This window comes from Indicator indicator, chromosome 29 (assembly GCF_027791375.1).
Source record: "Indicator indicator isolate 239-I01 chromosome 29, UM_Iind_1.1, whole genome shotgun sequence".
Lineage (NCBI taxonomy): Eukaryota > Metazoa > Chordata > Aves > Piciformes > Indicatoridae > Indicator > Indicator indicator.
In genome coordinates, this window is record NC_072038.1 from 10,859,626 (window position 1) to 10,873,796 (window position 14,171).

At 43.2% G+C, this 14,171-nt stretch overlaps 1 protein-coding gene across 1 annotated transcript in view; it reads left to right on the forward strand.

The window, feature by feature from the left end:
• Nucleotides 1-10,209, forward strand: part of SMURF2 (SMAD specific E3 ubiquitin protein ligase 2) — a 48,215-nt gene extending 38,006 nt beyond the window's left edge. Inside the window, exons 12-20 of the mRNA XM_054393767.1 lie at nucleotides 1,045-1,255; nucleotides 2,731-2,834; nucleotides 4,623-4,737; nucleotides 5,374-5,552; nucleotides 6,017-6,154; nucleotides 6,349-6,469; nucleotides 7,795-7,996; nucleotides 9,412-9,487; nucleotides 10,110-10,209. Coding sequence (XP_054249742.1) covers nucleotides 1,045-1,255; nucleotides 2,731-2,834; nucleotides 4,623-4,737; nucleotides 5,374-5,552; nucleotides 6,017-6,154; nucleotides 6,349-6,469; nucleotides 7,795-7,996; nucleotides 9,412-9,487; nucleotides 10,110-10,209 — 1,246 coding nt within the window. The remainder of the gene's footprint in view (nucleotides 1-1,044; nucleotides 1,256-2,730; nucleotides 2,835-4,622; nucleotides 4,738-5,373; nucleotides 5,553-6,016; nucleotides 6,155-6,348; nucleotides 6,470-7,794; nucleotides 7,997-9,411; nucleotides 9,488-10,109) is intronic.
• Nucleotides 10,210-14,171: the final 3,962 nt, after the last annotated feature.

The window sequence follows — 14,171 nt, forward strand, 5'->3', positions numbered from 1 at the left end:
ACAGACTGTGACATTGAGTGGAGATTAGAGGCACAGTGCTTGGCAGATCCCTCCAGTGAAAATGGAGGAAGGCAAAACAGGCAAAGGAAATATGGAAACGCTCGCTGAGAAATTCAGCGTCAGCAGCTTAGCAGTAAAATTCTTAAGGATAATACCTTGTTAGAGCAGGCTGTAACCTTTTGCATACTTTGCAGAGTAGCATTAATAGAAGTGACAAACCCTAAAACCAACTGGTAGCTGCCAAGAAAGACAGAAGCATTTGTCTTTAGTCAGGGTGAGAGCTCACCATGAGCTGGCAGAATGCTCGTGCAGCCCAGAAGGCAAATTGTAGCCTGTGCTGCTTCAAGGAATGTTGCCAGCAGGCCAGGAGAGATGCTTCTGCCCCTTTACTCTGCTCTTAGGAGACCCCACCTCAAATACTGAACTGCGTCCAGTTCTGATGTCCCCAGCATAAGAAGGATACAGAGCCTGTTGGAGTGAGTCCAGAGGAAGGCCACAAAAATCATCCTAGGGCCAGGATGAGCATCTCTGCTATGAGGGTAGGCTGAGGGAGCTGTGGTTCAGCCTGGAGAAGAGAAGACTCCAGGAGGACCTTAGAGCTGCCTTCCAATACCTGAAAGGATCCTACAGGAAGGCTGCAGAGGGACTTTTCATCAGGGTGTCTAGAGACAGCACAAGGGGGAATGGTTTGAAGCTGAGGGAGAGCAGGGTTAGACTGGATTTTAGGATGAAGTTCTTCAGTACAAGGGTGGTGAGACTCAAGGATAGGTTGTCCAGGGAGGTTGTGGCTTCCTCCTCCCAGTGGGTGTTCAAGGCCAGGTTGGATGAGGCCCTGAGTAGCCAGGTATAACTGAGAGGTGTCTCTGCCCATGCCCATGGTGGGGAGGTTGGATTAGCCATTCTGTCCCTCAGCTCTTCCCTCCCAGTGATAAGCATAGTAAACTGGAACTAGTTTGGTTACAAAGACTTCATCTTGAAGAAGCACCTGAAGAAAACAGGGGGTGTATGATTTGAATGTCTGCAGACAGCTGTGTTTGTTTCCAGCCGCCAGAATCAACTGAAAGATCAGCAGCACCAGCAGCAGCAGCAGGTAGTGTCCCTGTGTCAGCTCCCAGATGAGGCAGAGTGTCTGACTGTGCCAAGGTACAAGCGAGACCTCGTGCAAAAGCTGAAGATCCTGAGGCAAGAGCTGTCACAGCAGCAACCTCAAGCTGGCCATTGTCGTATTGAAGTTTCCAGGGAAGAGATTTTTGAGGTAATTTTGAGCATTTGACCTATTTTTTTATCACTGAGGGAAGGGGAGGAGGGTTGTTCCCAACTATTTTAAGCAGTCTGATTAGATCTTGATGTGTGGAGTTGAAGCTGGGTTTTCACTGGTGTCAAATGGGAAGAGGAAGCATATCAAAGAGATGTTAAGAACTGTTGTGTACTTAAAGGTGATGTATTTACCCTGTAGAGAAGGAGGAGGAAAACTTTCCCTGTGGCTGGAGACCTTCAGGGACTGAGAAAAGAGTCCAAACACTTCATGTATTTAAAGATGCTGTCTCACTTCTTCCTTCACTGTAAGAACTCTAATGCCTGTTACAGAGAGGATGTCACACACTGAAAACCAAAGAGTTATCAGTGATCTCTGATCAGCTGTCATTTAAGCAAAATCACTGTTGAATAGGATCCATCTTTAGAGTTTTGGGTCTTCTGTCTCAGTTCTGGTTGATTTTGGTTTATTTCCCCCCCAAGAATCAAACCGATTTTATGAGTTCTTTAAGCTTCTGCATGGGCAGAGATGCCCGCAATGGGAGATCTGCCTTTCATTTGGTGACATTATTCAGCAGAATAATTCCCTTGAATTGATAAAGGACTGTTATAATGAATTGGCTTGTTCTGGAGAAGAGCCTGTCCTTCTGAGAACTTTATCACCCATCCCTTTGCATTTTTACCCCACCCACAAGCTTGATAGCCCCACTGTGTTGTCACAGCTTTTGCCAGCCAAGCAAGATTTATGTTGGTCTTCCCTTTGGAGACTCTCAAATCAGTTCATAATCAACTGGAAGAGAAAGGGAGGAAAGGCTGCTGCACAGCAGTGAAAAAGATCATGTTCTTGTTCTGAAAACTTACATTGAACCTGTTGGGTCTGATCTCCAGAGTCAAAGCTCTGGGCAGCTGTGCTGGACATAACTGAAAACTGGAAAATCTGGGGTTAATTCCTTGTTGACACCAGAATTCATTTTGCTTCTTCCAGCTTTCTTTTTATATTTTATTGGTGAAGTCTTACTGGTAAATAATTCTGTAGGCATACTGGGATGGCCTTGATGCTTCTGTTCTTAAGATGCTTCATGAAGAAGGTTGCAGGTTTGTTCTAGCCAGAGCAGAAGCTCCACTGCTGGCTTTTCAGACTGCCAAAACCCTGAGCCTTTATGCAAAACAGAAGGAGTTTACAGGCACAGATTTTAGTATTTTATAGTTGTGAGGATGCTCTGATCACGGTGCACCTCTGGAACTTTAATGGAGGGTGGTTCTTACATCTGTTATTGGACAAGTGCTGTCATATTTGTAGAGAACTAAGTAACAGTCAGTGATGTGACAACCTGCTTTGTAGCTAGCAAAATGGTGTCCCCTCGAATGGTGTCCCCTTCAGACTCAGTGTCTGATACTCCCCTCATTTCCAATAAGCAGTAGCAGCTTCTTGTCTGTAAATAGCAGTTCATAAAAGCACATGTGCTGTGTTCACAGGAATCCTACAGGCAAGTCATGAAGATGAGGCCAAAAGACCTGTGGAAACGATTGATGATAAAATTCCGAGGGGAAGAAGGCCTGGATTACGGAGGTGTTGCCAGGTAAACAGGCTGTTCTCTGTCTCTTCCCACACCATCACCACCTGTGCTTTGAATCCTAAACCAGCTCATGTCATCCCTTTTGACTCTTAGTTGTATTTATTTCTGTAACAGATTGTATTTCAGGAGAATAGATATTTTCAGGTAGTCTTTTAAAGGAGAAATTGCATTAACCCCCCTAATTTATTGGAAATAAATCAGCGTGTGTGTTACAGATTGCATCAGATGTCCATTATAGGTGCAGGACAGGCTTTTGGTATCTGTTAAAATTGCTGTCTGTCTCTTTGGTGAGTTGAACTTAAGCAGCTGAGAATTTAACCACTAAATACTTGGCCTTGTGGCAGAACTTTGATCCAAAAATATCCTTTCTTGCACGTTGTCACTGCTGCTTGAAGCAAAATGTTAAAACCCATCCGTTAGTAGGAGACTGAAGTCTGTCAATAGTCTGAGGTTAATTTTCACCTGCCTATAACAAATTATGTTTATTGATTGTCTGAAGATTATTTTCACATTTTACAGCAGTGTAGGAATTGTCTTGGCCAATTGCACAGATGCTGCTTTACTGCACTGAAAATCCTCCCTACCTCTGGCACACGGATCTGTTCTCTCTAAATGAGTGACTCATTTAGGAGTATTCATTGGCCGTGCTAATTAACCATAACCAGTCAGACAGTCTTGGTGATTCAATTACTATTAATTGATGATAATAATAGTGTTTAAATCAAAGCAGTTACAGATGCTGGTGTGCAGTGTACTCCAAAGGACCTGCTGGTATTTTTCAGCATGGGTTTTGTTTCCAGTCTGTCTCTACCATCCTCTGTACATGAGGATGAGGAAGGCCAAGCTAGGAAATGTAGTTGTTTGCCCAGTTTTTAGACCATTATGTAGTGACTTGTGAACATGTAATTAAAACTTTAAATACATCCATTACCAGAAGATGCATGTTTTTGATTCAAACATCTCTGTATTATAGTCAATAGAACACAGAGTGTCTCGTCCTAGTGTAACGGATGAGGGAGAATCACAGTCAGAAACTGTCATGAAAATAAGTAACTTGGAGACATACATCATCTGTCAAGTGCTGTGCAGTTACAGGGCCAGTAAAAATAATTCTGATTGCACAGAATCACAGAATGGCTTAGGTTGGAAGGGACCTTAGAGATCATCTACTCCAACGTCCTCGCTGTGGGCAGGGACACCTCTTAACTACATTCGGCTGCTCAAGGCCTTATCCAGCCTGGCTTTGGACACCCACAGGGAGGAGGCAGCCACAGCCTCCCTGGGCAGCCTCTTCCAGAGTCTCACCACCCTTGTACTAAAGAACTTCTTCTTTAGATCCAGTCTAACCCTGCTCTCCCTCAGCTCCAAACCATTCCCCCTTGTCCTGTCTCCAGACACCCTGATGAAAAGTCCCTCTGCAGCCTTCCTGTAGGATCCTTTCAGGTATTGGAAAGCAGCTCTAAGGGCCCCCTGGAGTCTTCTCTTCTCCAGGCTGCACAACTGCAGGTCCCTCAGCCTATCCTCATAGCAGAGGTGCTCCAGCCTTTGGATCATCCTTGTGGCCCTCCTTTGGACTTGCTCCAACAGCTCTGTGTGCTTCTTATGCTGGGGACATCAGAACTGGATACAGTGTTCAAGGTGTTTCAGCCTTCTCTGAGCATCTTCAGAGACAGCTTCCTTCCTATTCATGTTTACCAGTCAGATTGAGAAAAATCATACTGCTTTGACAAGATCTTCAGTGTAGGGCTGCTGTTGTCTGAAGTACACAATGAGTTATTTGATTTTCTGCAGGGAGTGGCTCTACCTGTTGTCACACGAGATGCTGAATCCATATTATGGTCTCTTCCAATATTCCCGAGACGATATCTACACGCTGCAAATCAACCCAGACTCTTCGGTCAACCCGGTACGACTGGTGACAGGAGCTCTCTAAAGGGTCATTTGGTGACTAGATATCAAACACATCTGGAATGTCTTAGACTTTGGAACCCATATCACTACTGCTAGAGATTCAATTGGTGGAATAATATTCCTAGATGCATAGAATGGGTTGGGTTGGAAGGAAACCTTAAAGATCATCCAGTCCCAACTGCCCTGCCATGGGCAGGGACACCTCCCACTGGACCAGGTTGGTCAAGGCCTCATCCAGCCTGGCACTGAACACTTTCAGGGAAGGGACATCCACAACCTCTCTGGGCAACCTGTTCCATTGTCTCACCAAATATGATCATTGCTTTCTAATGCTAATCAAAGAAACTTCTCAAATGTGGTGGTAATGTTCTGTAAGATGTCACTTTAGGTTTTCTGTGGGAGAAGTTACATGGATTTTGATTTTTAGTACTGGAAGCAGTACAGGCAGTGTGCTGTCTGTTAAGAAAAAGAAACACCAAACCAACCAAACAAACCAAAAAGCTCTTGATAGGGTTTTGTTTTGTTGTGTGTTGGTTTCTTTTCTTTGTATTGAGATTTTACTTCACACTGTGCAGGTATAGCCTGGAGGTCTCATGGAGCTGAACAGCTTGGTCTCTCCTTTCTGTTTCAGGAACACTTATCTTATTTCCATTTTGTTGGCCGGATAATGGGGATGGCTGTGTTCCATGGACACTACATTGATGGGGGCTTCACCTTGCCTTTCTACAAGCAGTTGCTGGGGAAGCCAATTACTTTGGATGACATGGAATTGGTTGACCCTGATCTCCACAACAGCTTGGTCTGGATACTGTACGTATCGTGAGCTCTGAGAGTGCTGAGATTCTCTCTCAGTTAACTTGATAATTCTCCTAAATCCAGCTGAAAAGAAATGCAGTGTATTTTGATCCCCTGCTTGGGCAGATTTAAGAAACATCTTTCTTGTACAATTCAGCTTCTTTAAAGCTCAACATGCTTGAAGTGTTCAAATCTGGGAGGGGAGGGAGGTAAATGATTACTGCTCACTTACTAGACTCTAATTTATTAAATTGGCCCATTGTTAGCAGTAAGGTGTTATTAAAGTGTAACACTGAAACTCTGATGATGGCTTTAAAGTGTAACAGAGCAGAAATGTGTGCTCACCTTCTGCTTCCAAGCAGAAATTGGAAGTGCTGTGGGAGAACTAAATTGTGATGTCTGTCAGCTGTGTTATGGCTGTGAGAGATCTGCAGGATGTGTGCTCCCTGATGAGTCCGTTGCTTATTTCTTTCCGCCAGTGAGAACGATATCACAGGAGTCTTGGACCACACGTTCTGTGTGGAGCACAATGCATATGGGGAGATAATTCAACATGAGCTGAAACCCAATGGCAAAAGCATCCCTGTAACAGAGGAAAACAAGAAGGAATATGTCAGGTACAGCAGGATCTTTCCAAGGTGTTTTGTAGTCCTGTGGTGGGGAGGATCTTTTACTTGTCTGAAGTACTTGCCAGTGTTAGGTTTTTGTTTTCTGAATGGTGCTGTCAGCAGGGCTATGTTGGGGCTGGTTCAGTTGCAGGTTTGTTGCATTTGAACTCCTCTTTTAGCAGCCCCATCTGCACTTCTTGCAGGCTTTACGTCAACTGGCGGTTTTTACGAGGAATCGAAGCACAGTTTCTGGCTCTCCAGAAGGGATTTAATGAAGTAATCCCACAACATCTGCTGAAGACATTTGATGAGAAGGAGTTAGAGGTCAGTCCAGTGAGGTCAGGTTACCTCCTCAACTGTAACAATAAAAGTCTGAGGTGCTCTTCTGAGATTGATTCAGGTGGGGAAGCTGTGTCGCAGAGCCCTGGGGGGCTGTGCAGATGTGCTGCAAATGCAGTTAGCACAAGGGACTGGCAGGTCACAGCTACAGAGACTGTGGGCATCTTCCACTGAGAACTCCAAGAGGGTTTTTCAAGGTGGCGTTTCATGGTTGCTAGAGGATGGTGGAAGAGGAGACCTTATCCTTACCTGACAACCCATCCAAGCCTGCCTGAGCAGTGTCTGCAGAGACTCAGGCTGTTCCGGAGCACTGCTCCAGCAGAGGTAGTGGGGAACGAATGTTTCTCATGCTGTGGTTTCATGACATTAAATTCAGTGCTGCCAGGAAAATAGTCTGTCACTGCCTTCCACTCCCACCACTTGCTCCTAGCCCTTCCAGTGCATTGCACTAGCTTTGCTGTCATGCAGCTGTGTGGTTTTGTAGAGCTGATTTATGCCAGACCAAATTTGCCATGTAAATCCAGCAGAAGGGAAGGTGCTGTCTGGTGCTGTCACAGACAAACGTGCTATGAAGTGTCAAGATCAGGATCCAAGCAATATCCTCTCAAAGCAAATTCCATGGATCCCAAGCTTGGTTTAAAACTGAATTCTACTACACAGTCTGTTAGCTGTGGAGCTGAGGGGTTTGCTGTATAGAATGGCCACAAGGTAAATTACACTTCTCTCTGTACTAGAATGTCAGGAGTTGCTCTTCTTTGTAACCTGAATAATTTCATTCGACAGCAGTGAGCCACCCCTGCTGTTAACCCAGGACGGTTTTGCAAATGCAGAATAAGAAATGGGAAGGTCCAATGTCCTCAGTCTATCCCTGTGAATCTTAAACTGATCCATTGTGGGGCTTTGGTTTAGAAGCACTGAGAGCTTGTCAGGAAAGAGGTCTAGTTTGTGTTACATCTGGTATGACAAGAACAAGATTACTTTGGGAGATAGAGAGTTGGACCAGCCAAGCTACACTCTCAGCTACACTCCAGAAAGAAACCCTGAATTCAGATGTCAAGTAGGGGTGCACTTTCACACATGGGTGGACTCTGTGCTTCTGTCATTTAACTGTTTGTGTACAAAGGTAAGATTTAAAATAAACCAAACCCACAAATACAGCCTTCTATTTCTGTATTGCTTGGGTCTAGTGATGTCATCATTTGCCTTTAATATAAAATCTATCAGAGTCACTTCTCACTTGGATAGCTCCAAACCCATTTTTGTTTGTATTGATCAGTGATGAAATCTTCCATTCTGTTTCAAATTTACAGCTCATCATTTGTGGACTGGGAAAAATTGATGTTAATGACTGGAAGGCAAATACTAGGTTAAAACACTGTACCCCAGACAGCAACATCGTGAAATGGTTCTGGAAGGCTGTGGAACTTTTCGATGAGGAGAGGAGAGCTCGGCTGCTCCAGTTTGTAACAGGCTCCTCCAGGGTGCCTCTGCAGGGATTCAAGGCCTTACAAGGTAACAGGAACTGCAAATGCCTATGCTTGGAGGAAGCAATGGGACACATCACAGAAACATTAGCTGAGAAACAGGCTGCGGGGTGACTTTCTAAGAGCCCTTGTTAAGGGTGTGATGAATAACAATCACAAGCAGTGGGGTTTGGGTGTTTGTTTCCTTGTTGTTCGGTTGTAAGTGGATCCTTTGTTTCAGTCACACACCTTCTCAGATGACCAGAACTTATTGCCAGAGATCTTTGTGGGGTTCTCCTTAGCAGTTTGTATGGGGTTTTTTTTTGTTTGTGTTTTTTGTTTTGGTTTGGGTTTGGGTTTGGGTTTGGTTTGGTTTGGTTTGGTGTTTTTCTGTTTCCTTCCCTGGAAGCCTGTGTTTTAATTTCTTTCTTTTACAAGCTCTGGGACCAGGAAACACCAGCGTGCAGTGTTCTTGTGGCTCTGACAGCAAAGGCACTTCCTAACGCTGCTTTGATTCTAAGTGATGTCATCACAGGCACCCAGGCATCAGAAACAGTCACCTCGGTTACTGATCTGTCTTCTGAACTTCACTTGAAGCTCTGGGTCTCTGTGGTGTCAGCTCTGGCTGTAACCCCTGCTGCTTTGTTAACACAGCAGTGACCCTATGTCACCCTCTCACAAAGATGAGAGAAAACTGCCCAGGGAAAACATTCACCATAAACTGTTTTAACAGGTGGAAGATTCCATCAGAACACAAATTCTGGGGTAACAGCCACCAAAGCCAGTTGCTCTAGAAATATGGTTCTTCAAAGTTTCTTTTTCTTCTCTTCTTAAAGAGAGCAGAGTCTGCCTCTGTGCATTATGTTCTTTACTGTCTGTCTCTACACAGGCAAGAATTCATTTTACTGAGGTTAGAGCACTTGTAACCTCTCCTTTGTGACATCTTCCATGTACATCAAGTCTGAGACTGCTGTGCTGCAGACCTTTTTTTAGCAGAGATTAAAGGGATCTCTGTACAGTCAGATAAATTAATAAAACTAAGAATCTGTCATTGTGACCCCTATCAAATCTGAATGGACTTGGCTCAAGACCTCTTGTAGAATGGGGACAGCCACAGCTGCCTCAGTTTTGTCCCCTAGGAAGGGTAAGAGAACTTAAACTCAAAACTGACAACTCTGTAGTGTGCTGTGTAAAACAGGTGTTTGGTTCCTCCTTATCATTGCTTCGTTCTTCATCTTGCAGTGTCTTGAGTAACTGCGTGGCTATGAGGCATGGGTGGAGGGGCGGGATCTCAGGTATCCTCCATTTGGTTTGAGTTTTTCCTGCCTGTGTTTAGTTCAGCTTTGTTCACAGCTTCTTTCACCTTTTTTTGGTGGTTTTAGTTATTTTTTCTGTTGCTGCAGTGCAACAGACATTTCATATTATACAATACAGTAGTAGTAGAGATTTCTTCTGGATTTTCAGGTGCTGCAGGTCCACGACTATTTACAATACACCAGATTGATGCCAGCACTAATAACTTGCCGAAAGCCCATACCTGGTAAGACTTCTTCAGCTCTCTGCTGTAATGTATTAATAAAGCAAATTTGCTGTTTCTCTATTTTGAGCTGTCTTTCTTTCTTCTGCCTCCTCTTCTGCCATAATAAATGCAGTAGAGGTGTGAAAACTGGAGATTGGCGTTATTTCTGTCAAGTTCTTGACTTGTTGCTTTGGTGTATTAACTGACTTGTGACAGACCTGTGCTATGTGATGAGAAAGGGAAGGCTCTGGGGAGACTTTAGAGAGGCCTCCCAGTACCTGAAAGGGACTACAAGAAAGTCAGGAAGGGATTTTTTACAAGGGCTTAGAGTGGTAGGATGAGAGGGAATGGATTGAAGCTTGAGGAGGGCAGATTTAGATTTGAGATTAGGAAGAAATTCTTTACAGTGGGGGTGGGGAGACACTGGCACAGGTTGCCCAGGGAGGTCGTGGATGCCTCCTCCCTGGAGGTGTTCAAGGCCAGGTTGGATGAGGCCTTGAGCAACCTGAGCTGGTGGGAGGTGTCCCTGCCCATGGCAGGGGGTTGAAATTGGATGATCTTCAAGTTCCTTTCAACCTAAACCATTCTGTGAGTCTCTGATGCTGGAGGTTGTGGGCAGCTGAAGCTTCTCTTCTCTCTGCAGCTTTAACCGCATCGACATTCCCCCCTACGAGAGCTACGAGAAGCTGTACGAGAAGCTGCTAACTGCCATCGAGGAGACGTGTGGCTTTGCTGTGGAATGACCTCCACCGCCTCAACCCAGACTCTATTTATACTCCTGTCAGCCAGAAAGCCCTGCCCTCAGCCAAGACTCAAGAGATGCTTGAAATACAGGAAACTTTCCCTTTTCTACACTAGGACACTGGGAAGGAAAGGACAACTTTGGAATTTTTTATTATTATTATTAATTTTTTTTTTTTTAATTTCAAGAAAATTGGTTCTGTGGTTCCTGCCATGGGATCATTCAGCTGCTATTAAAAACTAATATCTTGAACATATAGAATGCTGACTTTTCCTACATTTCAACAGTTAAGCAGTATTCTCTACTTAAAGACTACTACTACTACTATTTTTATACAAGGTTTTATCTATTGCTATTTGCCTACCTGGTTTCTATTCTCAGATACCAAGACACAACTTCAGCAGATACCAGACACAACTTCGGTACAACTCACGTTTCAGCCTCTTTTCAATGTATGATACTGACCAGCATCTAGACCTGCTATTTTTGGAGGAAAAAAAGAGAAAGAGAAAGGGGGGGGGAAAAAAAAAAAAAGAAAAAGTATTTTTGAATATTCTAACTTTGCATAAAATTGGCTGAAAAAGTCATTAACCTTTTTAATCACTTTCATCTTAACTGCGTTTTCTTATAGGAAACCTTTATGCTCCGCAACGGAAATTCAACTTTCACACAGGGGGCTGCTTTTTTTTCTTTTTTTTTTTTTTCCTTTTCTTTTTTTTTTTTCCAAGCATGAATTTTACCAATATTGATATTTTGGGGTCCTATTTATATCACTTGTCAGATTCCTTCAACATAATTTCTAGCGTGAGTGGCAATGCTGTGTTTGGAGCAGTCCTTGTGTTTAACAGTGGGACAGACCTTTTTCTAATGATCAGTAGGTGTTTGGATTTTTTGTTTGGTTTTAGGGTTTGGGGTTTGTTTGTTTGTTTGTTTGTTTTTCTTTAAACAGCAATTTTCTAACTTGTCAAGAGTATTTTATTGTTGTTGTTGTTGCTTTTGACTTTAAACACTGCATTTTTCAGCTCTCTTAAAGCTAATGAGGTGATGCTTGACAGCAGAAGCCTGTCAGCAGTTGTGTTCAGAACCCATCCTTATCCAGTCAACCAAAGCTTGTTTGAATGCAGTCAGATCACCTTCTGTATTCATCTGTGCTAAAGGTTTGTCAGGTAAAACACAGTTGTAATCTTTTTTTGTCTAGCTGCTCATGATGTGGGTTTTAAGTTACAACTAAGGAGAAATGGGTGTGTGAGCTGAACTTTGTGTCATGTGCTTTGCAAATGAGGGTTTAGAAGCACATAATTTATTGATTGTAGGGATGGAAGTAAGTATATATATGAATTATTACATGGGTTGATCTCTTCAAGGGGAAATAAAATGCACTACCGGTAGAGGGAACTGAACTCTTAAGTGAGCCTTGGAAATTCTCAGTGAGGATCTCTGTGTGATCTGCTCATGGTGTGCACATCAATCAGTCTGCTTAGGAGATGGTGGCATTCTCCTCTCAGCAGTGACAATATTTGCAATAAGTAGCCTTCTTTTTTTTTTTTTTTAGTCAGTGTTTTGTTTTTTTTAACTTAGGTTACAATTAATCACCAAAACTGCACTATTTTTACATTGCCAGCAAGAATAAAGTCAAGGGCATTGAAAATGCTCACAGAACGGGATGTGAACAGCTGTTCCATGTGTGCAGTGTAAGTCACAGTGAAGTAGCTAATTCTGTCTGTTCTGCGGAGCTCGACTTAAATTTTGTTCTACCAAATCTGACTGCTACAGTGAGTAAACTACCACTGGGTGTTGTGTATAGAATAGTGGGCAAGGGACTGCTTCTGGGGAATTGTGGTAAGAATCTGGTGAGCCAATTCCACGTTCATCTGCTTCTTTGTTTTGTACAGCTGTTGCTGGAAGGTTTGTTCTAAGAGCCTTGCTTCCCAGGCTGGGCTGGCTGCAGAGGTGAGGCTGCTGAGGTGAGGCTGCTGAGGGAGGTTAACCAGAAAGCCCAGAAGCCAGACTTGTTGCCAGCCAGGCTTGCAATAATTCATCAGCCCCTTTTGTCTTCAGGGGACTATTGCACTTATGTCAGCAGCTGGTACCTTTGTGCCTGCTGCTGGGGTCCCTCATTCACAGTTTTCCGGTGATCCTGGTGCTAGAGAAGCTACTACTGCATCTGGCAGAGCAAAGTAGGTGTTTCTTACTCGGTACTGCTGCCTGTAGTTGGGACCACTGCTTCAGACACAGCCAAAGACCTCTGCTCCCCACACTGCAAGTTTTGAGGTATGGTGTGAGGCACTTCACAGAGAGAGATTCTTCTGACCACTCTTCACAGGATAGATACTACAGTGTTGGTTTTCCCTCCTGTTCAGGCTATGGCTGCAGACTTCATGGTCATGAGAAATGTAAAATCCAGTTTGGTCCAGCTTTTGGGTAAGTCAGGGCCTTGTCAGGTGATGGAAGGAGGAAGGCATGGTGCTGTTCCCTTTGCACCAGCCAGCTCACCTCAGCACTCTCTCTGTAGTATCTCCTGACCATGTTGTCTGTACCCACCTCCCAGTAACTTCCCTGCCAGTCTCCTAAGGCTGGTAAATATATTGAACATATAGTTATAGCCACCCTTATGCCATAAAAGCTTTTCTGGAGACGGAGGAGATGAGCTCTGCAGAACAGAGACTTTAGATAAGCTGCAAAGTACCATTCCTTTTCCCAGAAGCCTTAGCAGTACACCTGTTTCTTCCACCAAACATTTTGGTATGGCATAAAGTTTTTTTTTAAAGCCACAGATAAATAGAAATTTCATATAGGCAAAACCAGACAAATCTGCATTTGACTTCCCATAGCTAAGGTGAGGATGAAAATACCAAGGATTTTGAGTGCCTTTCTACCTTCATAATGACTGAGAGCTTTAACTAAAGCACCTCCTCACCTTGTCAGATGTTTATCTGAAGCTGTTCAAGGGTTGATTCCTTTGTAAAATTTTGTTTCAAGATCACATCAGCTACTTTCCCCTCCAAACAAGGTGCTAAGCCTAATCTTGCATTTTAACCTTGGACTTTCACCCCATGATTAATGTGAATATTTATTTCAATGTGTCCCTCTTACTGGGTTTTTACTTTGATCCAGTCTTTAGTTGTTTTAGAGAGATGTCACATCATGGTTTTATGCTGTTGCTCTTCATGATGAATGTTTAATGCTGAACAGTGACTGTTGTAGATTTCAAATATACACAGTTGAGTTGCAGAGGATTTAATTTCTCGGTGTAAAGAGTTTTGTAATGGTGCTTTGTACAGTATGTATTCTATATTTTTTTCTTTGCACATAGTTTCAGTTTCCCTAAACTGATTTTATTTGTACCAAATTTTTTTTTTTTGGTGTTGTACTAAAGAGTCCAGAGCACACAAACCCTTCTTAAATTCCTCTCCTACAACACTACATCTGTACCGAACTTCTGGTGCGTTTAAAGTGGCTGCATTGATGGAAGTAAAAAGCTTTGCTTCTATAGCCCAAGTATGCATCATACAGCTTCATGGAGCATGCTCCGATGGCTTCAGATTTTAAACAGCACCATGCAGGTAACAGGTGCCCGTTGTGGTACTTCACACTATGTAGTAGGTTTCTGGCTCTACCACCTCCTCAGAGCTTTGTCTGTAGTTGTAATTAGTTTATACAAGTGTAATTACTCCTCCACAAACTGACAGTTCTTTAGTTAATCATTTCCATTGTATTTATTACGGAGTGGTTTTAGCATTGGTATCATTGTATTTCCACCCAGCTGTTACATGAGCTTTAACAAAGAAAAGGAAAAAAACCCAACAAAAAAAGATCTGTATAAAATGGTTTTTAAGTACTTAATGTATGTACCCATGCAGAAGTTGAGCAATAAATTGTATGCTGTTTGCACTGTCACAGCAGCAATGGTTTTAAAAGGTTTACACTTTTGTCTTAATTAAATATTTTCTTGAAAAATGTAAC